Source organism: Falco cherrug, assembly GCF_023634085.1.
Source record: "Falco cherrug isolate bFalChe1 chromosome W unlocalized genomic scaffold, bFalChe1.pri SUPER_W_unloc_1, whole genome shotgun sequence".
NCBI classification, from domain to species: Eukaryota; Metazoa; Chordata; class Aves; order Falconiformes; family Falconidae; genus Falco; species Falco cherrug.
The window spans coordinates 9,381,279-9,402,545 of NW_026599288.1; the positions used below are offsets into that span (position 1 = coordinate 9,381,279).

General features: G+C 42.8%; 1 protein-coding gene across 3 annotated transcripts; it reads right to left on the bottom strand.

Moving 5' to 3' along the window:
- Positions 1-5,452: 5,452 nt before the first annotated feature.
- On the bottom strand, positions 5,453-10,742 carry LOC129734909 (uncharacterized). Of its 3 annotated transcripts, XM_055700288.1 has the most exons (3): positions 8,395-10,742; positions 8,174-8,247; positions 5,453-5,519 (listed from the first exon to the last, which is right to left on the bottom strand). In XM_055700288.1, exon 1 carries the CDS (start codon positions 10,723-10,725, stop codon positions 8,686-8,688), a length of 2,040 nt encoding a protein of 679 aa, XP_055556263.1. In that variant the 5' UTR covers positions 10,726-10,742; the 3' UTR covers positions 5,453-5,519; positions 8,174-8,247; positions 8,395-8,685. The 3 variants fall into 3 exon arrangements, with proteins under 3 accessions (XP_055556263.1, XP_055556261.1, XP_055556262.1); XM_055700286.1 differs by having other exon boundaries at positions 8,174-10,742; XM_055700287.1 differs by lacking the exon at positions 5,453-5,519 and having other exon boundaries at positions 8,129-8,247.
- Between the last annotated feature and the right edge of the window lie 10,525 nt (positions 10,743-21,267).

The window sequence follows — 21,267 nt, forward strand, 5'->3', positions numbered from 1 at the left end:
TCCTTTCTCTCTCTCTTTCTCTCTTCCTTTCTTTCCATGCCATGCTTTATGTATTGAACGGTCAATCATCGCAACCTTTTCCACAGAAAGTGCGCGAGTACGTTTTTCCGTCCGCTCTGGGCAACTTGCCCCTGAGCTCTGGGCTCCTTTTTTTCTTTTTTTTCCTTCTGTTCTTCTTCCTTTCCTCTACTTTTCCTTTCTCTCTCTCTTTCTCTCTTCCTTTCTCTCTTCCTTTCTTTCCACGCCATGCTTTATGTATTGAACGGTCAATCATCGCAACCTTTTCCACATAAAGTGCGCGAGTACGTTTTCCGTCCGCTCTGGGCAACTTGCCCCTGAGCTCTGGGCTCCTTTTTTTCTTTTTTTTCCTTCTGTTCTTCTTTCTTTCCTCTTCTTTTCCTTTCTCTCTCTCTTTCTCTCTTCCTTTCTTTCCACGCCATGCCTTATGTATTGAACGGTCAATCATCGCAACCTTTTACAAATAAAGTGCGCGAGTAAGTTTTTCTGACCGCTCTGGACAACTTGCCTCTGAGCTCTGGGCTCCTTTTTTTCCTTTTTTTCCTTCTGTTCTTCTTTCTTTCCTCTTCTTTTCCTTTCTCTCTCTCTTTCTCTCTTCCTTTCTTTCCACGCCATGCCTTATGTATTGAACGGTCAATCATCGCAACCTTTTCCACATTAAGTGCGCGAGTACGTTTTGCCATCCGTTCTGGACAATTTGTCCCTGAGCTCTGGGCTACTTTTTTTCTTTTTTTTCCTCCTGGTCTTCTTTCTTTCTTTCCTCTTCTTTTCCTTCCTCTCTCTCTTTCTCTCTTCCTTTCTTTCCACGCCATGCCTTATGTATTGAACGGTCAATCATCGCAACCTCTTCCACATAAAGTGCGCGAGTAAGTTTTTCCTTCTGCTCTGGACAACTTGCCCCTGAGCTCTGGGCTCCTTTTTTTCTTTTTTTTTCTTCTGTTCTTCTTTCTTTCCTCTTCTTTTCCTTTCTCTCTCTCTTTCTCTCTTCCTTTCTTTCCACGCCATGCCTTATGTATTGAACGGTCAATCATCGCAACCTTTTGCAAATAAAGTGCGCGAGTAAGTTTTTCTGACCGCTCTGGACAACTTGCCCCTGAGCTCTGGGCTCCTTTTTTTCTATTTTTTCCTTCTGTTCTTCTTTCTTTCCTCTTCTTTTCCTTTCTCTCTCTCTTTCTCTCTCTCTTTCTCTCTTCCTTTCTTTCCACGCCATGCCTTATGTATTGAACGGTCAATCATCGCAACCTTTTCCACATAAAGTAGACGAGCACGTTTTTCCATCCGCTCAGGACAATTTGCCCCTGAGCTCTGGGCTTTTTTTTTTCTTTTTTTTCCTTCTGTTCTTCTTTCTTTCCTCTTCTTTTCCTTTCTCTCTTCCTTTCTCGCTTCCTTTCTTTCCACGCCATGCCTTATGTATTGAACGGTCAATCATCGCATCCTTTTCCACATAACGTACGCGAGGATGTTTTTCCGTCCGCTCTGGACAACTTTTCCCTGAGCTCTGGGCTCCTTTTTTTCTTTTTTTTCCTCCTGTTCTTCTTTCTTTCCTCTTCTTTTCCTTTCTCTCTCTCTTTCTCTCTTCCTTTCTTTCCATGCCATGCTTTATTTATTGAACGGTCAATCATCGCAAACTTTTCCACATAAAGTGCGCGAGTACGTTTTTCCGTCCGCTCTGGGCAACTTGCCCCTGAGCTCTGGGCTCCTTTTTTTCTATTTTTAACTTCTGTTCTTCTTTCTTTCCTCTTCTTTTCCTTTCTCTTTCTCTCTTTCTCTCTTTCTTTCTTTCCACGCCATGCCTTATGTATTGAACGGTCAATCATCGCAACCTTTTCCACATAAAGTGCGTGAGTAAGTTTTGCCATCCGCTCTGGACAAATTGCCCCTGAGCTCTGGGATCCTTTATCTCTTTTTTTCCCTTCTGTTCTTCTTTCTTTCCTCTTCGTTTCCTTTCTCTCTCTCTTTCTCTCTTCCTTTCCTTCCACGCCATGCCTTATGTATTGAACGGTCAATCATCACAACCTTTTCCACATAAAGTAGACGAGCACGTTTTTCCATCCGCTCTGGACAATTTGCCCCTGAGCTCTGGGCTCCTTTTTTTCTTTTTTATCCTTCTGTTCTTCTTTCTTTCCTCTTCTTTTCCTTTCTCTCTCTCTTTCTCTCTTCCTTTCTTTCCACGCCGTGCCTTATGTATTGAACGGTCCATCATCGCATCCTTTTCCACTTAAAGTACGCGAGGATGTTTTTCCGTCCGCTCTGGACAACTTGCCCCTGAGCTCTGGGCTCCTTTTTTTCTTTTTTTTCCTTCTGTTCTTCTTTCTTTCCTCTTCTTTTCCTTTCTCTTTCTCTCTTTCTCTCTTCCTTTCTTTCCACGCCATACCTTATGTATTGAACGGTCAATCATCGCAAACTTTTCCACATAAAGTAGGCGAGGACATTTTTCCATCCGCTCTGGACAACTTGTCCCTGAGCTCTGGGCTCCTTTTTTTCTTTTTTTTCCTCCTGTTCTTCTTTCTTTCCTCTTCTTTTCCTTTCTCTCTCTCTTTCTCTCTTCCTTTCTTTCCACGCCATGCCTTATGTAAAGAACAGTCCATCATCCTAACCTTTTCCACATAAAGTACGCGAGGATGTTTTTCCGTCCGCTCTGGACAACTTGCCCCTGAGCTCTGGGCTCCTTTTTTTCTTTTTTTCCCTTCTGTTCTTCTTCCTTTCCTCTTCTTTTCCTTTCTCTCTCTCTTTCTCTCTTTCTTTTCTCTCTTCCTTTCTTTCCACGCCATGCCTTATATATTGAACAGTCAATCATCGCAACCTTTTCCACATAAAGTACGCGAGGATGTTTTTCCATCCTCTCTGGACAACTTGTCCCTGAGCTCTGGGCTCCTTTTTTTCTTTTTTTTCCTTCTGTTCTTCTTTCTTTCCTCTTCTTTTCCTTTCTCTTTCTCTCTTTCTCTCTTCCTTTCTTTCCACGCCATGCCTTATGTATTGAAAGGGTCAATCATCGCAACCTTTTCCACATAAAGTGCGCGAGTAAGTTTTGCCATCCGCTCTGGACAACTTGCCCCTGTGCTGCGGGCATTTCGGGCGAGCGGTAGTCAGATACGATTACTCACAGAGTTCAAGATCTGATCCATTTATTGTACAAACTAGGTAAACTTTTATAAGGCATTCTATAAGCGTGTAATAATGTGATTGTTATCTTACAAGCGTATAATAATATGATTGGTTAACGATAGTTTATTGGCAAGATCTCTGTTTCTGCTTGTTTTGGCACGTAGGCTCTTTTCTGCGGTTTCCTAGTTCCTCTTATCACGTCCCGTTGGCCTTGGTTTTGTGCAAACATCTGCAATTTGTTCCTCTTTCTTCATTCCACTGTTCTGGTCGTAACCTCGTCTTATCTCTTCAGTATTTTTCCACTTGCTTCAGAGTTCAGCATAATCATTCAATACAGCAAGAGCCCCAACACCTCCCTCTTTCTTTTTAAATACAGCATTAATACTGCGTTCCACACAGCTCTGAAAACATTGTAAAAGGCAAGGCACTAAAAGTAACAAAAGAATAACAAACAACAATATAGACAGACCTTGTTTCAATAAATCCCTCAACCACCCTCCAATGCCCAAAGAAGCAAACCACGCATCTATGCCTGAGGAACCTTCTTTAACTTGATGTATACGATCTCTTAACTCCTCTAGCTGTCGGTGGATACTTTGTGAATGATCTGAAAGATTTAGGCAACACATACCTTCAAAATCCTGACACCCATATCCATGTGCCAAAAGCAAAAAATCGATAGCAGCTCTATTTTGCAAAACTGCATGTCGTAAGCTATCAACATCAGTGGCAAGACCTGATAAGATGTCCGCAGTAGAATTAAATTGTTTTACTGCCCAACAAGCTAGAGTCTTTAGTTTAGCCCAGTTTGCAGCTGCTGCGCCACCGGGAAGAAAAAATGAAAGAGCCACAGTTCCAGCCACTGTGCCAAGATTTACATTATCATCACAATCTGGCCTTAAATCATGAAGACTGCGTTTCTTTCTCCCCTGTTTTACAAGGTCACGCATGGCAGGTGCAAACATGGTTAATTTGCCAATGTAACAGGGCCCTCCTACGGGGCGAAATGGTATAGCAGGCCATGCCCTATCCCCACAGATTAAAAAATATCCTTCTGGTAATAATTTTGCCGTAACATTTTCCACATCAAATTCACCGGCATGTTTTGAAGTGTTCCAATGGTTGGAACTCCCTGATACGTTTTGATATCCTAAATAAAACTGTGTTACATTGTCACGATGCATGATGCGTTTCCATGCATCCCCAAACATGACAGCGCCTGAGCCATTGATAGGTCGAAGTTTTGGTATATCTCTGGTACAATTAAGTGTTCGACTAATGTTTTTTAAAGGCCCCGCTGCTGGAAAAGATCCCCAGAGGTCTAATTCTTGCTGAGGTAAATAGATTGATACATTTAGGTAATAAACCAACTGCTGCAAAAAATACGTATTTTTGATAAGTGTAGTATTCCACCAGGTACAGTTATCACTAAGGCCAAAATTCGTGTCATTATACTTCTTATCTAACCAGGCCAAATATGATTGATTTATAGCCGTATAGTTTACTCCTAAAGGTTCAAAATCAGGCCAGTGTATATAAGGGTAGCCAATTAAACATGTTCGGAAAGGATCACTTGCTTTCTGCAGAGAAAGACAAAAATCTGTAACTCCTGACTGATTTGCCCACGTAACCCACATATTCTGTCTAGGTTCTATACTATACAAAGCAAAAGCAAAAGCGATATTCATTAAGCCTATTCCCAAAAATAATGCCATCATTCACACTTACAATGATGTTGTATTATATGAGACTCAAAACCTTTTTTTATAATGCGAACCCAGAAGATGAGTTCGTTTCGATATTCTGCTAAAAATATCTGTTCAAAGGCTTCATAAGATTGTAAGGCCTCGTTTATACCTGAAAAAGTAGGGGCATATGTCCCAGTAAGAAGGGAAAAACCACCGGAACCAAAACGTAGGATACTATACCGACAGGGTGGACACAGCCAAGAGTGTAAAGCCTTCCGCCTATATACTTCAACTTTTTTACAATATCCACAATATAGGGTAACTCTTGAATTACAAGAAGTAGCACATATAGGACAAGAATTTTCTGTTTCTATCGGTCCTTGCCCAAAAAGATCCTGCAACGCACGCACGATACGATTACAGTGTAACAAAGACAATTCACCGGAGGGTAATTGACATTGTATCTCCCGAGGCAACTGCTGTAAGATGGGCAGAATGATGTATGTTAACTTATCTATAAGCGCTTTTCTTCATCTGGTTGTGGTGGTCGGAATAACCTTCCTCGATGCCGTGCCCACTGTGTCCACTGATCCCTCCTGTCCATTTAAGAGTCAATCCTGTCGTAGTCACCCTGCTCTTTCTTTTCAGTGGGTCGATTTTCAATCCACGGGCGAACCCATTTTGCCGGAATCCACTTAGTCACTGCCCCTGTGGAGATACATGCATAGCCCCGACCCCACGTTAATAAATTATGAGGCCCTGACCAACAATTTGAGACAGGGTCAAATACCTGGACAGCTATGTCACGAGTCGAAAAATCGTTGGGATTATTAGAAAAGTGATAGAAAATCGGCTGTTCAGTACATTCCGTTCTGGGGTTCAACCAGTTCAGTACATAGCATGCTTTTGCCACTATTACATGAGGACTCTTCTCCCCCTCTTTTCGAAAAACAGACAGGTAATGTTTCAATGATTGATGGGCACGTTCAATAATTGCCTGACCACCAGAATTATATGGAATTCCGGTAACATGCTTCACCTGCCATTGCAGCAAAAAGGTTTTTACTCGGGCACTAAGATATGCAGGGGCATTATCTGTTTTTACCATATCTGGGTGGCCCAACACAGCCATGGCTGACTCCAATGCTGAATACAGGCAACAGCATTGGTAGACTTATGAGCAGTCGCCCAAATAGCTTTCGAGCAGGTATCAATTGTGACATGGACGTATTTAAGTACTCCAAATGGAGTGAATTCTGTGACATCAGTTTGCCAGATTTGTCGAGGTTGTAACCCCCTAGGATTTGTACCTTCCTGTTGAAGAGGTGTTAGCCTGGCACAATCAGGACAGGCCGCTACGACAGTCCTAGCGTCTTGACGAGACAGGCCAAACTGTTTTTGGAGAGACCGGGCAGATTGGTGAAAAAAGGCATGTGACTCTGTCGCTTGTTTTAGAGGAGAATTTTGTAATACTGGGGATGCTACCTGAGTGTCTATATAAGCATTGCCTTCTGATAAAACACCAGGTAAATCCAGATGACTTCTGATATGCGTAATCCACCAAGGAAATTGTCTAAAATTTATTTCATTCCACATCTGAATAACCAGGGCCATAAGTCTGTCATTTATAAAAGACCCTAAAAGGGAACGCGAAAGACGTGAAACTATTCCAACAACATATTTAGAATCGCTTACAACATTAAGAGGGACATTGCGAAATTCCTGAAACACCATTAACACCGCTTTTAATTCCAAAATTTGGACTGAACCTTCCATCTGTTCTATATGAGAGATCCAATTGTTCTTGTCATCCCTATAGGCATAACCGCACTTTTGAGTTTTGCTACTAGCGTCGGTAAAAACCGTAAGTGCATTCTTTATAGGATTTTGTTGCTGTAAAGATTTTTCCTCCAATACTAAGGAAGTTTTGAATAAGGGATGATTGGGATAATGATTATCTAATTGAATACCTAGGGTCGCCACAGCAAAACACTCAGAAATCTGAATCCACCAGTCAGCCAAGGACAAATTTTTCACAGGTAAAATAATTTTTTCAGGGTCGCATCCTGCAAGAGTACGCAAACGTTCTCGTGCCTTCAGCAATAACTGTCCTACTGCATCCACTCTAGTAGTAACTGTGGCTTTTAAGGTGTTACTGTGGAAAACCCATTCTAACAAAATCATAGATCGATCGACAGGCAATTGTGCTATTATAGCCACAATTTCTGTGTCTTGGTTATACACGAGTAGGGTAAATGGACAATTCAATAATCGCCTGTCCACTCCGGCATTTTGAATTTTCTGTGTAATTTTTTCTAGGGCTTTTTCAGCTTCAGGTGAAAGGGATCTGGGATCAGCGGGTGATGAGCTACCCTTCAACAGTGCAAATAAAGGAGACAAATCCATATTGGAAATTCCACAGAAAGTTCTTAACCATTGAATGTCTCCAACTAGCTTCTGAACATCGTTAACGTTTTTTATATTTGGGACACTAATAATTTTTTGTGGCTGGATTCTTGTTTCTGAGATGCGCAAACCAAGATAATTCCAGGGCGCTAGTTTTTGTACCTTTTCTTTTGCTATAACCAATCCAAAAGTATGTAGACACTGTATAAGTTCCTGTTCTTTTTCATGGGCTAGTGTGTAAGGGCTGGCTATTAAAAGATCATCCATATAATGATAGGAAATGAGGTTAGGATTATTCCCTCTCCAAGATTGTAAAGCTAAATCCACAAACCACTGACATATTGTTGGGGAGTTTTTCATACCCTGAGGTAGTACAACCCACTCGTACCTTTTTGCTGGAGCGGCACGGTTTATAGCTGGTACTGTGAATGCAAATTTTTCACAATCATCTTCATGCAGGGGAATAGTGAAAAAACAATCTTTTAAATCAATAATTAATAGGTCCCAATTTTGTGGTAACATAGCGGGAGAAGGCAGTCCAGGCTGAAGGGCACCCATGTCAACCATTTTTTCATTTATTGCTCTTAAATCATGTAATAATCTCCATTTCCCTGATTTCTTTTGAATTGTAAAAATGGGTGTATTCCATGGGCTAACAGAAGGTCTGATATGACCTAAATCCAATTGTTCTTGGACTAATTCTTGAATGTGTTGCAGCTTCTCTTGAGGTAAGGGCCATTGATCAACCCATACAGGAGTTTCTGATTTCCATTTTAATTTTAAAGTTGGGCGAGAGCTGCTATCAATGGCCCCAATCAAAAATCTGTAGAGATTCTCATTCCCCATTGGGAGAGTACATCCCTACCTAACAAGGACAATGATGTATGTAGGACATATGGTTTTACCCATGCTTGATGTCCTTCTTGATCCGTGAAAAGAATGAAGTTTTTACTGACCTGTGTCAGACGACTTCCCCCAATGCCTGAAATGGTTGAACCCGCACTATCTAATTCCCACATGGTAGGCCAAACTGAGAAAGGAAGAACAGTAACATCAGCGCCAGTATCAATCATCATCGAAACATTAGGAAGAATTACACCTTGTGGACCAGATATCTTAACATTACATTTTGGCCGTTCGGCACCAACAAGTTGACAAAAGGCAATATTAGGCATACCCGTTGAGCCAAATGCACCTCGACCCCTGTCCTTTTCTCCTTTTTTAGGGACAGTAGCTTGGAATGGAATGAGCTGTGCAATAGTGCTTCCTGCTGGAATATGAACAGGTGGAGAAAAAACTTTTACCGTAATTCCAATAGGTCCGGTATAATCGGCATCAATGCAACCAGGAAGAACAAAAATCCCCTTTTTTGACGCAGAAGAGCGTCCTATAAGGAGTGCAGATAAACCATAACCCAAAGGGCCACTAACTGTAGAAGGAAGTACATGTACTTTTTCATCGGTAATATTTATGGGTTCTGCCACGGCCAAATCGACTCCTGCACTTCCTCTGGTGGCTGAACACAGCTCGCCGAGGCAGCCATGAACTTTGTTGGGTTCTGGGGATATTTCTTGGCCGCGTCCCTCAGAGCGCGGCTGTTCCCGTTTCCCGGAACAGAAAGGGGTGTACCATCTTTTTTAAATTTTGAGCGACAATCGGCCGCTTTATGACCAAATTTTTGACAACGCAAACAATTTCCATTCAACAAAGACTTTCCTCCTAGATTTTTTTTGCAGTCACGTTTAAAGTGACCTTCCTGTCCACATTGATAACATTTTGGCTTAAGACCCCGGTCCCCTCGGCCTTGCACTCTGTTGTTGTTCAGAGCTACTGCTAGAGCATTGGCATGTATTTTTGCCTTGGCCTCTTCCTCAACCAAAGGAGCCCTTGCGCATGCCTCTATCATTTGAGTGATGGATGCCCCAGGGGGTAGGAATGCTATAAGTTGTTTACATGTGGCATTTGCATTTTGTACAGCAATTTCTTTAGTTAAAACAATCTTGAGATCTGGAGTGACGTTAGGAGCATTATCAATGGCCTCTCTTAATCTGTCAACAAAACTAAAAAAGGATTCATTAGGTTTCTGCAAGATTTTTGTATATGGTAAGGTTGGCATATGCAATTGAGGTAGCGCCAAGAAAGCTGCTAACCCAGCTTGTTTCGATTGTTGTAACACCCTGGTATGCAACGCTGCTTGTGCAGCTCCATCGCGATAAGGACCTGTACCCATTAAGGCATCTAACGGCGCTACTCGTAAAGGATCCCCTTGTGGCAAATGAATGTTATCTATAAGTTTCAACTCTAGATTTTCCTGCCACTTTGCTAACCAAAGCATGAATGTTGTTGGAGACAGGATAAGCTCCATAACTGCTCTTAAGTCAGCTGGCACCAACTCAGTATACTTAATTAAGGCTGTTACCTGATTTCTCACTAGTTTATTATTATGGCCATACTGCATTATAGCTTTTTGAATACCCTGCACCAATTTCCAATCCAGGGGTTCCCATGTCGGCTGACCCTGACGCAACACTACAGGGGCAGCTAACGGGGTAAACGAAAAATCCCCTTCTATGCTACAATTCTCTACCAGGCCCCTGTATCGCCTTCGGGGGTCAAAATTAGGGTCTAAAGGTACTGCGCACGCATCTTGTTCAATTTTATCCCCCAGAGCCTCTAACCCCTCAATTATAGCCTTATGGGCACTTTTATATGCCTTTTTAACATCTTTCTTTTTAGAGTCCTTGTCGAGCCTCTCCATATGATGTAGTAGGTCGGACATCTTCTTTTCCTGCTCTCGCAGCTCTTTCCGTAATGCCGAATAAGGCGTCGGTGCTGCCTCTTCATCACTGCTGTAAAGACTGCCACTTTTGGGAGGTAAAGGAGGCAGATTGTCAGACGGTTCAGGCTCAGTCTCCATTTCCTCCTCTGGAGGAGCTGTGGGCTGTGTTGTTCCCATCCCAGCAGACTTACATCCAGTACTCGCAATTGCCGGTACTGATGTCTGTCTGCCGCTTGCCGTTTGTTCCTTTTCAGGACACCAGGGTGGTAATTCATCATCTAATCCCCACGCTATTCGTTCAGCAGTGGTCAGTACTGGATAAGCTTTAGATGTATAATCGGGGGGATTTTCACACGGAGGTTGTCCCTCTGGCTCTTCCTCCGACTGAGCAGTAGGATCGCCGGGAGACCGCACTGCAGCCTTAACAGCTGCAGCGACTTGAGCCTCGCCGTGTAACTGCGCGACCATACCCCGTACAGCTCGATACGTGCGAGCCAAAGTCTTTACCCCCTTAGTCCCAACTTGCACAGATTCCCATAAGTCCTCTCCTACTTTCTTCCATGTTTCATTATTATATACATCTTGCGTAGAAGCAAGGTAACCACGGCGGCGACTCCAACATAGCAGATCAACTACTGCCTGCCGTGAGACTGGCGTTTCAGTTTTTTCTGCCAGTTTCATCAAACTGTCTACGATTGCTTTTTCCACCACTGATGCAGTGATTCCCATCCTGCTTAAATTTCCTGACTCACCGGTCAGCCGTGCACGTTCCGCCTTTCTTAGGGCGCCCAGCTCTCTCTCCGCTGGCAGCAGGATCCTCGCCGGCTCCGCAGCTCGTAACACGACCCTTAATGGATCCTCCTGACTGTCAACCCTCCCTGTATCACGTCGGGGGTCACCAGATGCTGCGGGCATTTTGGGCGAGCGGGAGTCAGATACGAATACTCACAGAGTTCAAGATCTGATCCGTTTATTGTACAAACCAGGTAAACTTTTATAAGGCATTTTATAAACGTGCGATAACGTGATTGGCTATCTTAGAAGCGTATAATAATATGATTGGTTAACAATTGTTTACTGGGAAGATTTCTGTTTCTGCTTGTTCTGGCACGTAGGCTCCTTTCTGCGGTCTCCTAGTTCCTCTTATCGCGTCCTGTCGGCCTTGGTTTTGTGCAAACATCTGCAATTTGCTCCTTTTTCTTCATCCCACTGTTCTGGCCATGACCTCGTCTTATTTCTTCAGTATTTTTCCACTTGCTTCAGAGTTCAGTATAATCATTCAATACAGCAAGAGCCCCAACAGAGCACGTTTTTCCTTCCGCTCTGGACAACTTGTCCCTGAGCTCTGGGATCCTTTATCTCTTTTTTTTCCTTCTGTTCTTCTTTCTTTCCTCTTCTTTTCCTTTCTCTCTCACTCTTTCTCTCTTCCTTTCTTTCCACGCCATGCCTTATGTATTGAACGGTCAGTCATCGCAAGCTTTTCCCCTTAAAGTAGGCGAGCACGTTTTTCCGTCCGCTCTGGACAACTTGTCCCTGAGCTCTGGGCTCCTTTTTTTCTTTTTTTTCCTTTTTTTTTTCTTTCTTTCCTCTTCTTTTCCTTTCTCTCTCTCTTTCTCTCTTCCTTTCTTTCCATGCCATGCTTTATGTATTGAACGAACAATCATCGCAAGCTTTTCCACATAAAGTAGGCGAGCACGTTTTTCCATCCGCTCTGGACAACTTGTCCCTGAGCTCTGGGCTCCTTTTTTTCTTTTTTTTCCTTCTGTTCTTCTTTCTTTCCTCTTCTTTTCCTTTCTCCCTCCTTTTCTCTCTTCCTTTCCTTCCACGCCATGCCTTATGTATTGAACAGTCAATCATCGCAAACTTTTCCACATAGAGTACGCGAGGATGTTTTTCCGTCCGCTCTGGACAACTTGCCCCTGAGCTCTGGGCTCCTCTTTTTCTTTTTTTTCCTTCGGTTCTTCCTTCTTTCCTCTTCTTTTCCTTTCTCTTTCTCTCTTCCTTTCTTTCCACGCCATGCCTTATGTATTGAACGGTCAATCATCGCAACCTTTTCCACATAAAGTGCGCGACTAAGTATTTCCGTCCGCTCTGGACAACTTGCCCCTGAGCTCTGGGCTCCTTTTTTTCTTTTTTTTCCTTCTGTTCTTCTTCCTTTCCTCTTCTTTTCCTTTCTCTCTCTCTTTCTCTCTTCCTTTCTCTCTTCCTTTCTTTCCACGCCATGCCTTCAGTATTGAACAGTCAATCATCGCAAGCTTTCCCACATAAAGTAGGCGAGTACATTTTTCCGTCCGCTCTGGACAGCTTGTCCCTGAGCTCTGGGCTCCTTTTTTTCTTTTTTTTCCTCCTGTTCTTCTTTCTTTCCTCTTCTTTTCCTTTCTCTTTCTCTCTTCCTTTCTTTCCATGCCATGCTTTATGTATTGAACGGTCAATCATCGCAACCTTTTCCACATAAAGTGCGCGAGTACGTTTTTCCATCCGCTCTGGACAACTTGCCCCTGAGCTCTGGGCTCCTTTTTTTCTTTTTTTTCCTTCTGTTCTTCTTTCTTTCCTCTTCTTTTCCTTTCTCTCTCCTTTTCTCTCTTCCTTTCATTCCACGCCATGCCTTATGAATTGAACAGTCAATCATCGCAAGCTTTTCCACATAAAGTAGGCGAGCACGTTTTTCCGCCCGCTCTGGACAACTTGTCCCTGAGCTCTGGGCTCCTTTTTTTCTTTTTTTTCCTTCTGTTCTTCTTTCTTTCCTCTTCTTTTCCTTTCTCTCTCACTCTTTCTCTCTTCCTTTCTTTCCACGCCATGCCTTATGTATTGAACGGTCAATCATCGCAACCTTTTCCACATAAAGTAGGCGAGTACGTTTTTCCTTCCGCTCTGGACAAATTGCCCCTGAGCTCTGGGCTCCTTTTTTTCTTTTTTTTCCTTCTGTTCTTCTTCCTTTCCTCTTCTTTTCCTTTCTCTCTCTCTTTCTCTCTTCCTTTCTCTCTTCCTTTCTTTCCATGCCATGCTTTATGTATTGAACGGTCAGTCATCGCAAGCTTTTCCACATAAAGTAGGCGAGTACGTTTTTCCATCCGCTCTGGACAACTTGCCCCTGAGCTCTGGGCTCCTTTTTTTCTTTTTTTTCCTTCTGTTCTTCTTTCTTTCCTCTTCTTTTCCTTTCTCCCTCCTTTTCTCTCTTCCTTTCCTTCCACGCCATGCCTTATGTATTGAACAGTCAATCATCGCAACCTTTTCCACATAGAGTACGCGAGGATGTTTTTCCATCCGCTCTGGACAACTTGCCCCTGAGCTCTGGGCTACTTTTTTTCTTTTTTTTCCTTCTGTTCTTCTTTCTTTCCTCTTCTTTTCCTTTCTCTTTCTCTCTTCCTTTCTTTCCACGCCATGCCTTATGTATTGAACGGTCAGTCATAGCAACCTTTACCACATAATGTGCGCGAGTAAGTTTTTCCGTCCGCTCTGGACAACTTGCCCCTGAGCTCTGGGCTCCTTTTTTTCTTTTTTTTCATTCTGTTCTTCTTCCTTTCCTCTTCTTTTCCTTTCTCTCTCTCTTTCTCTCTTCCTTTCTCTCTTCCTTTCTTTCCACGCCATGCCTTACGTATAGAACGGTCAATCATCGCAACCTTTTCCACATAAAGTGCGCGAGTATGTTTTTCCATCCGCTCTGGACAACTTGCCCCTGAGCTCTGGGCTCCTTTTTTTCTTTTTTTTTTCCTTCTGTTCTTCTTTCTTTCCTCTTCTTTTACTTTCTCTCTCACTCTTTCTCTCTTCCTTTCTTTCCACGCCATGCCTTATGTATTGAACGGTCAAACATCGCAACCTTTTCCACAGTAAGTGCGCAAGTAACTTTTTCCATCCGCTCTGGACAATTTGCCCCTGAGCTCTGGGCTCCTTTTTTTCTTTTTTTTCCTTCTGTTCTTCTTTCTTTCCTCTTCTTTTCCTTTCTCTCTCTCTCTCTCTCTCTCTTCCTTTCTTTCCACGCCATGCTTAATGTATTGAACGAACAATCATCGCAAGCTTTTCCACATAAAGTAGGCGAGTACGTTTTTCCATCCGCTCTGGACAACTTGCCCCTGTGCTCTGGGCTCCTTTTTTTCTTTTTTTTCCTTCTGTTCTTCTTTCTTTCCTCTTCTTTTCCTTTCTCTCTCTCTTTCTCTCTTCCTTTCCTTCCACTCCATGCCTTATGTATTGAACGGTCAAACATCGCAACCTTTTCCACATAAAGTGCGCGAGTAACTTTTTCCATCCGCTCTGGACAACTTGCCCCTGAGCTCTGGGCTCCTTTTTTTCTTTTTTTTCCTTCTGTTCTTCTTTCTTTCCTCTTCTTTTCCTTTCTCTCTCCTTTTCTCTCTTCCTTTCCTTCCACGCCATGCCTTATGTATTGAACAGTCAATCATCGCAACCTTTTCCACATAGAGTACGCGAGGATGTTTTTCCGTCCGCTCTGGACAACTTGCCCCTGAGCTCTGGGCTACTTTTTTCTTTTTTTTCCTTCTGTTCTTCTTCCTTTCCTCTTCTTTTCCTTTCTCTTTCTCTCTTCCTTTCTTTCCACGCCATGCCTTATGTATTGAACGGTCAATCATCGCAACCTTTTCCACATAAAGTGCGCGAGTAAGTTTTTCCGTCCGCTCGGGACAACTTGCCCCTGAGCTCTGGGCTCCTTTTTTTCTTTTTTTTCATTCTGTTCTTCTTCCTTTCCTCTTCTTTTCCTTTCTCTCTCTCTTTCTCTCTTCCTTTCTCTCTTCCTTTCTTTCCACGCCATGCCTTATGTATTGTACGGTCAATCATCGCAAACTATTCCACATAAAGTAGGCAAGCACGTTTTTCCATCCGCTCTGGACAAATTGTCCCTGAGCTCTGGGCTCCTTTTTTCCTTTTTTTTCCTCCTGTTCTTCTTTCTTTCCTCTTCTTTTCCTTTCTCTCTCTCTTTCTCTCTTCCTTTCTTTCCACGCCATGCTTTATGTATTGAACGAACAATCATCGCAACGTTTTCCAAATAAAGTGCGTGAGTACGTTTTTCCATCCGCTCTGGACAACTTGCCCCTGAGCTCTGGGCTCCTTTTTTTCTTTTTTTTCCTTCTGTTCTTCTTTCTTTCCTCTTCTTTTGCTTTCTCTCTCACTCTTTCTCTCTTCCTTTCTTTCCACGCCATGCCTTATGTATTGAACGGTCAATCATCGCAACCTTTTCCACATAAAGTGCGCGAGTAACTTTTTCCATCCGCTCTGGACAACTTGTCCCTCAGCTCTGGGCTCCTTTTTTTCTTTTTTTTTTCCTTCTGTTCTTCTTTCTTTCCTCTGCTTTTCCTTTCTCTCTCTCTTTCTCTCTTGCTTTCTTTCAACGCCATGCCTTATGTATTGAACGGTCAATCATCGCAAGCTTTTCCACATGAAGTGCGTGAGTAAGTTTTGCCATCCGCTCTGGACAACTTGCCCCTGAGCTCTGGGCTCCTTTTTTTTCTTTTTTTTCCTTCTGTTTTTCTTTCTTTCCTCTTTTTTTCCTTTCTCTCTCTCTTTCTCTCTTCCTTTCTTTCCACGCCATGCCTTATGTATTGAACGGTCAATCATCGCAAGCTTTTCCACATAAAGTACGCGAGTAAGTTTTTCCATCCGCTCTGGACAACTTGCCCCTGAGCTCTGGGCTCCTTTTTTTCTTTTTTTTCCTTCTGTTCTTCTTCGTTTCATCTTCTTTTCCTTTCTCTCTCTCTTTCTCTCTTCCTTTCTCTCTTCTTTCTTTCCACGCCATGCCTTATGTATTGAACGGTCAATCATCGCAAGCTTTTCCACATAAAGTAGGCGAGCACGTTTTTCCGTCCGCTCTGGACAACTTGTCCCTGAGCTCGGGGCTCCTTTTTTTCTTTTTTTTCCTTCTATTCTTCTTCCTTTCCTCTTCTTTTCCTTTCTCTCTCTCTTTCTCTCTTCCTTTCTTTCCACGCCATGCCTTATGTATTGAACAGTCAATCATCGCAACCTTTTCCACATAAAGTAGGCGAGGACATATTTCCGTCCGCTCTGGACAACTTGTCACTGAGCTCTGGGCTCCTTTTTTTCTTTTTTTTTTCCTTCTGTTCTTCTTTCTTTCCTCTTCTTTTCTTTACTCGCTCTCTTTCTCTCTTCCTTTCTTTCCACTCCATGCCTTATGTATTGAACGGTCAATCATCGCAACCTTTTCCACATAAAGTGCGCGACTAAGTATTTCCATCCGCTCTGGAGAACTTTTCCCTGAGCTCTGGGCTCCTTTTTTTCTTTTTTTTTTCCTTCTGTTCTTCTTTCTTTCCTCTGCTTTTCCTTTCTCTCTCTCTTTCTCTCTTGCTTTCTTTCAACGCCATGCCTTATGTATTGAACGGTCAATCATCGCAAGCTTTTCCACATGAAGTGCGTGAGTAAGTTTTGCCATCCGCTCTGGACAACTTGCCCCTGAGCTCTGGGCTCCTTTTTTTTCTTTTTTTTCCTTCTGTTTTTCTTTCTTTCCTCTTTTTTTCCTTTCTCTCTCTCTTTCTCTCTTCCTTTCTTTCCACGCCATGCCTTATGTATTGAACGGTCAATCATCGCAACCTTTTCCACATAAAGTGCGCGAGTAAGTTTTGCCATCCGCTCTGGACAACTTGCCCCTGAGCTCTGGGCTCATTTTTTTTTTTTTCCTTCTGTTCTTCTTTCTTTCCTCGTCTTTTCCTTTCTCTCTCTCTTTCTCTCTTCCTTTCTCTCTTCCTTTCTTTCCACGCCATGCCTTATGTATTGAACAGTCAATCATCGCAACCTTTTCCACATAGAGTACGCGAGGATGTTTTTCCGTCCGCTCTGGACAACTTGCCCCTGAGCTCTGGGCTACTTTTTTCTTTTTTTTCCTTCTGTTCTTCTTCCTTTCCTCTTCTTTTCCTTTCTCTTTCTCTCTTCCTTTCTTTCCACGCCATGCCTTATGTATTGAACGGTCAATCATCGCAACCTTTTCCACATAAAGTGCGCGAGTAAGTTTTTCCGTCCGCTCGGGACAACTTGCCCCTGAGCTCTGGGCTCCTTTTTTTCTTTTTTTTCATTCTGTTCTTCTTCCTTTCCTCTTCTTTTCCTTTCTCTCTCTCTTTCTCTCTTCCTTTCTCTCTTCCTTTCTTTCCACGCCATGCCTTATGTATTGTACGGTCAATCATCGCAAACTATTCCACATAAAGTAGGCAAGCACGTTTTTCCATCCGCTCTGGACAAATTGTCCCTGAGCTCTGGGCTCCTTTTTTCCTTTTTTTTCCTCCTGTTCTTCTTTCTTTCCTCTTCTTTTCCTTTCTCTCTCTCTTTCTCTCTTCCTTTCTTTCCACGCCATGCTTTATGTATTGAACGAACAATCATCGCAACGTTTTCCACATAAAGTGCGTGAGTACGTTTTTCCATCCGCTCTGGACAACTTGCCCCTGAGCTCTGGGCTCCTTTTTTTCTTTTTTTTCCTTCTGTTCTTCTTTCTTTCCTCTTCTTTTGCTTTCTCTCTCACTCTTTCTCTCTTCCTTTCTTTCCACGCCATGCCTTATGTATTGAACGGTCAATCATCGCAACCTTTTCCACATAAAGTGCGCGAGTAACTTTTTCCATCCGCTCTGGACAACTTGTCCCTCAGCTCTGGGCTCCTTTTTTTCTTTTTTTTTTCCTTCTGTTCTTCTTTCTTTCCTCTGCTTTTCCTTTCTCTCTCTCTTTCTCTCTTGCTTTCTTTCAACGCCATGCCTTATGTATTGAACGGTCAATCATCGCAAGCTTTTCCACATGAAGTGCGTGAGTAAGTTTTTCCATCCGCTCTGGACAACTTGCCCCTGAGCTCTGGGCTCCTTTTTTTCTTTTTTTTCCTTCTGTTCTTCTTCGTTTCATCTTCTTTTCCTTTCTCTCTCTCTTTCTCTCTTCCTTTCTCTCTTCTTTCTTTCCACGCCATGCCTTATGTATTGAACGGTCAATCATCGCAAGCTTTTCCACATAAAGTAGGCGAGCACGTTTTTCCGTCCGCTCTGGACAACTTGTCCCTGAGCTCGGGGCTCCTTTTTTTCTTTTTTTTCCTTCTATTCTTCTTCCTTTCCTCTTCTTTTCCTTTCTCTCTCTCTCTTTCTCTCTTCCTTTCTTTCCACGCCATGCCTTATGTATTGAACAGTCAATCATCGCAACCTTTTCCACATAAAGTAGGCGAGGACATATTTCCGTCCGCTCTGGACAACTTGTCACTGAGCTCTGGGCTCCTTTTTTTCTTTTTTTTCCCTCTGTTCTTCTTTCTTTCCTCTTCTTTTCTTTACTCGCTCTCTTTCTCTCTTCCTTTCTTTCCACTCCATGCCTTATGTATTGAACGGTCAATCATCGCAACCTTTTCCACATAAAGTGCGCGACTAAGTATTTCCATCCGCTCTGGAGAACTTTTCCCTGAGCTCTGGGCTCCTTTTTTTCTTTTTTTTTTCCTTCTGTTCTTCTTTCTTTCCTCTGCTTTTCCTTTCTCTCTCTCTTTCTCTCTTGCTTTCTTTCAACGCCATGCCTTATGTATTGAACGGTCAATCATCGCAAGCTTTTCCACATGAAGTGCGTGAGTAAGTTTTGCCATCCGCTCTGGACAACTTGCCCCTGAGCTCTGGGCTCCTTTTTTTTCTTTTTTTTCCTTCTGTTTTTCTTTCTTTCCTCTTTTTTTCCTTTCTCTCTCTCTTTCTCTCTTCCTTTCTTTCCACGCCATGCCTTATGTATTGAACGGTCAATCATCGCAAGCTTTTCCACATAAAGTACGCGAGTAAGTTTTTCCATCCGCTCTGGACAACTTGCCCCTGAGCTCTGGGCTCCTTTTTTTCTTTTTTTTCCTTCTGTTCTTCTTCGTTTCATCTTCTTTTCCTTTCTCTCTCTCTTTCTCTCTTCCTTTCTCTCTTCCTTTCTTTCCACGCCATGCCTTATGTATTGAACGGCCAATCATCGCAACCTTTTACAAAGAAAGTGCGCGAGTAAGTTTTTCCATCCGCTCTGGACAACTTGCCCCTGAGCTCTGGGCTCCTATTTTTTCCTTCTGTTCTTCTTCCTTTCCTCTTCTTTTCCTTTCTCTCTCTCTCTTTGTCTCTTCGTTTCTCTCTTCCTTTCTTTCCACGCCATGCCTTATGTATTGAACGGTCAATCATCGCAAGCTTTTCCACATAAAGTGCGCGAGTCAGTTTTGCCATCCGCTCTGGACAACTTGCCCCTGAGCTCTGAGCTCCTTTTTTTTCTTTTTTTTCCTTCTTTTCTTCTTTCTTTCCTCTTCTTTTCCTTTCTCTTTCACTCTTTCTCTCTTCCTTTCTTTCCACGCCATGCCTTATGTATTGAACGGTCAATCATCGCAAACTTTTACAATTAAAGTGCGCGAGTAAGTTTTTCCGTCCGCTCTGGACAACTTGCCCCTGAGCTCTGGGCTCCTTTTTTTCTTTTTTTTCCTTCTGATCTTCTTTCTTTCCTCTTCTTTTCCTTTCTCTCTTTCTTTCCCTCTTCCTCTCTCTCTTCCTTTCTTTCCACGCCATGCCTTATGTATTGAACGGTCAATCATCGCAACCCTTTTCCACATAAAGTGCGCGAGTAAGTTTTGCCATCCGCTCTGGACAACTTGCCCCTGAGCTCTGGGCTCATTTTTTTTTTTTTCCTTCTGTTCTTCTTTCTTTCCTCGTCTTTTCCTTTCTCTCTCTCTTTCTCTCTTCCTTTCTCTCTTCCTTTCTTTCCACGCCATGCCTTATGTGTTGAACGGACAATCATCGCAACCTTTTACAAATAAAGTGCGCGAGTAAGTTTTTCTGACCCCTCTGGACAACTTGCCCCTGAGCTCTGGGCTCCTTTTTTTCTTTTTTTTCCTTCTGTCCTTCTTTCTTTCCTCTTCTTTTCCTTTCTCTCTCTCTTTCTCTCTTCCTTTCTTTCCACGCCATGCCTTATGTATTGTACGGTCAATCATCGCATCCTTTTCCACATAAAGTACGCGAGGATGTTTTTCCGTACGCTCTGGACAACTTTTCCCTGAGCTCTGGGCTACATTTTTTCTTTTTTTTTTTCCTTCTGTCCTTCTTTCTTTCCTCTTCTTTTCCTTTCTCTCTCTCTTTCTCTCTTCCTTTCTTTCCACGCCATGCCTTATGTATTGTACGGTCAATCATCGCATCCTTTTCCACATAAAGTACGCGAGGATGTTTTTCCGTACGCTCTGGACAACTTTTCCCTGAGCTCTGGGCTACATTTTTTCTTTTTTTTTTTCCTTCTGTTCTTCATTCTTTCCTCTTCTTTTCCTTTCTCTCTCTCTCTTTATCTCTTCCTTTCTTTCCACGCCATGCCTTATGTATTGAACGGTCAATCATCGCAAGCTTTTCCACATAAAGTAGGCGAGTAAGTTTTGCCGTCCGCTCTGGACAACTTGTCCCTGAGCTCTGGGCTCCTTTTTTTCTTTTTTTTCCGTCTGTTTTTCTTTCTTTCCTCTTCTTTTCCTTTCTCTCTCTCTTTCTCTCTTCCTTTCTTTCCACGCCATGCCTTATGTATTGAACGGTCTATCATCGCAACCTTTTCCACATAAAGTGCGCGAGTAAGTTTTTCCATCCGCTCTGGACAACTTGCACCTGAGCTCTGGGCTCCTTTTTTTCTTTTTTTTCCTTCTGTTCTTCCTTCTTTCCTCTTCTTTTCCTTTCTCTTTCTCTTTCTCTCTTGCTTTCTTTCCACGCCATGCCTTATGTATTGAACGGTCAATCATCACAACCTTTTACAAATAAAGTGCGCGAGTAAGTTTTTCTGACCCCTCTGGACAACTTGCTTCTGAGTTCTGGGCTCCTTTTTTTCTTTTTTTTCCTTCTGTTCTTCTTTCTTTCCTCTTCGTTTCCTTTCTCTCTCTCTTTCTCTCTCCCTTTCTTTCCACTCCATGCCTTATGTATTGAACGGTCAATCATCGCAACCTTTTCCACATAAAGTAGGCGAGTACGTTTTTCCATCCGCTCTGGACAACTTGCCCCTGAGCTCTGGGCTCCTTTTTTTCTATTTTTTCCTTCTGTTCTTCTTTCTTTCCTCTTCTTTTCCTTTCTCTCTCTCTTTCTCTCTTCCTTTCTTTCAACGCCATGCCTTATGTATTGAACGGTCAATCATCGCAAGCTTTTCCACATAAAGTAGGCGAGTAAGTTTTGCCGTCCGCTCTGGACAACTTGTCCCTGAGCTCTGGGCTCCTTTTTTTCTTTTTTTTCCTTCTGTTCTTCTTTCTTTCCTCTTCTTTTCCTTTCTCTCTCTCTTTCTCTCTTGCTTTCTTTCCACGCCATGCCTTATGTATTGAACGGTCTATCATCGCAACCTTTT

Excerpts from the sequence above, each read along its gene's own strand:
- LOC129734909 (XM_055700288.1), bottom strand. The coding sequence starts at position 10,725 with ATGGGAATCACTGCATCAGTGGTGGAAAAAGCAATCGTAGACAGTTTG.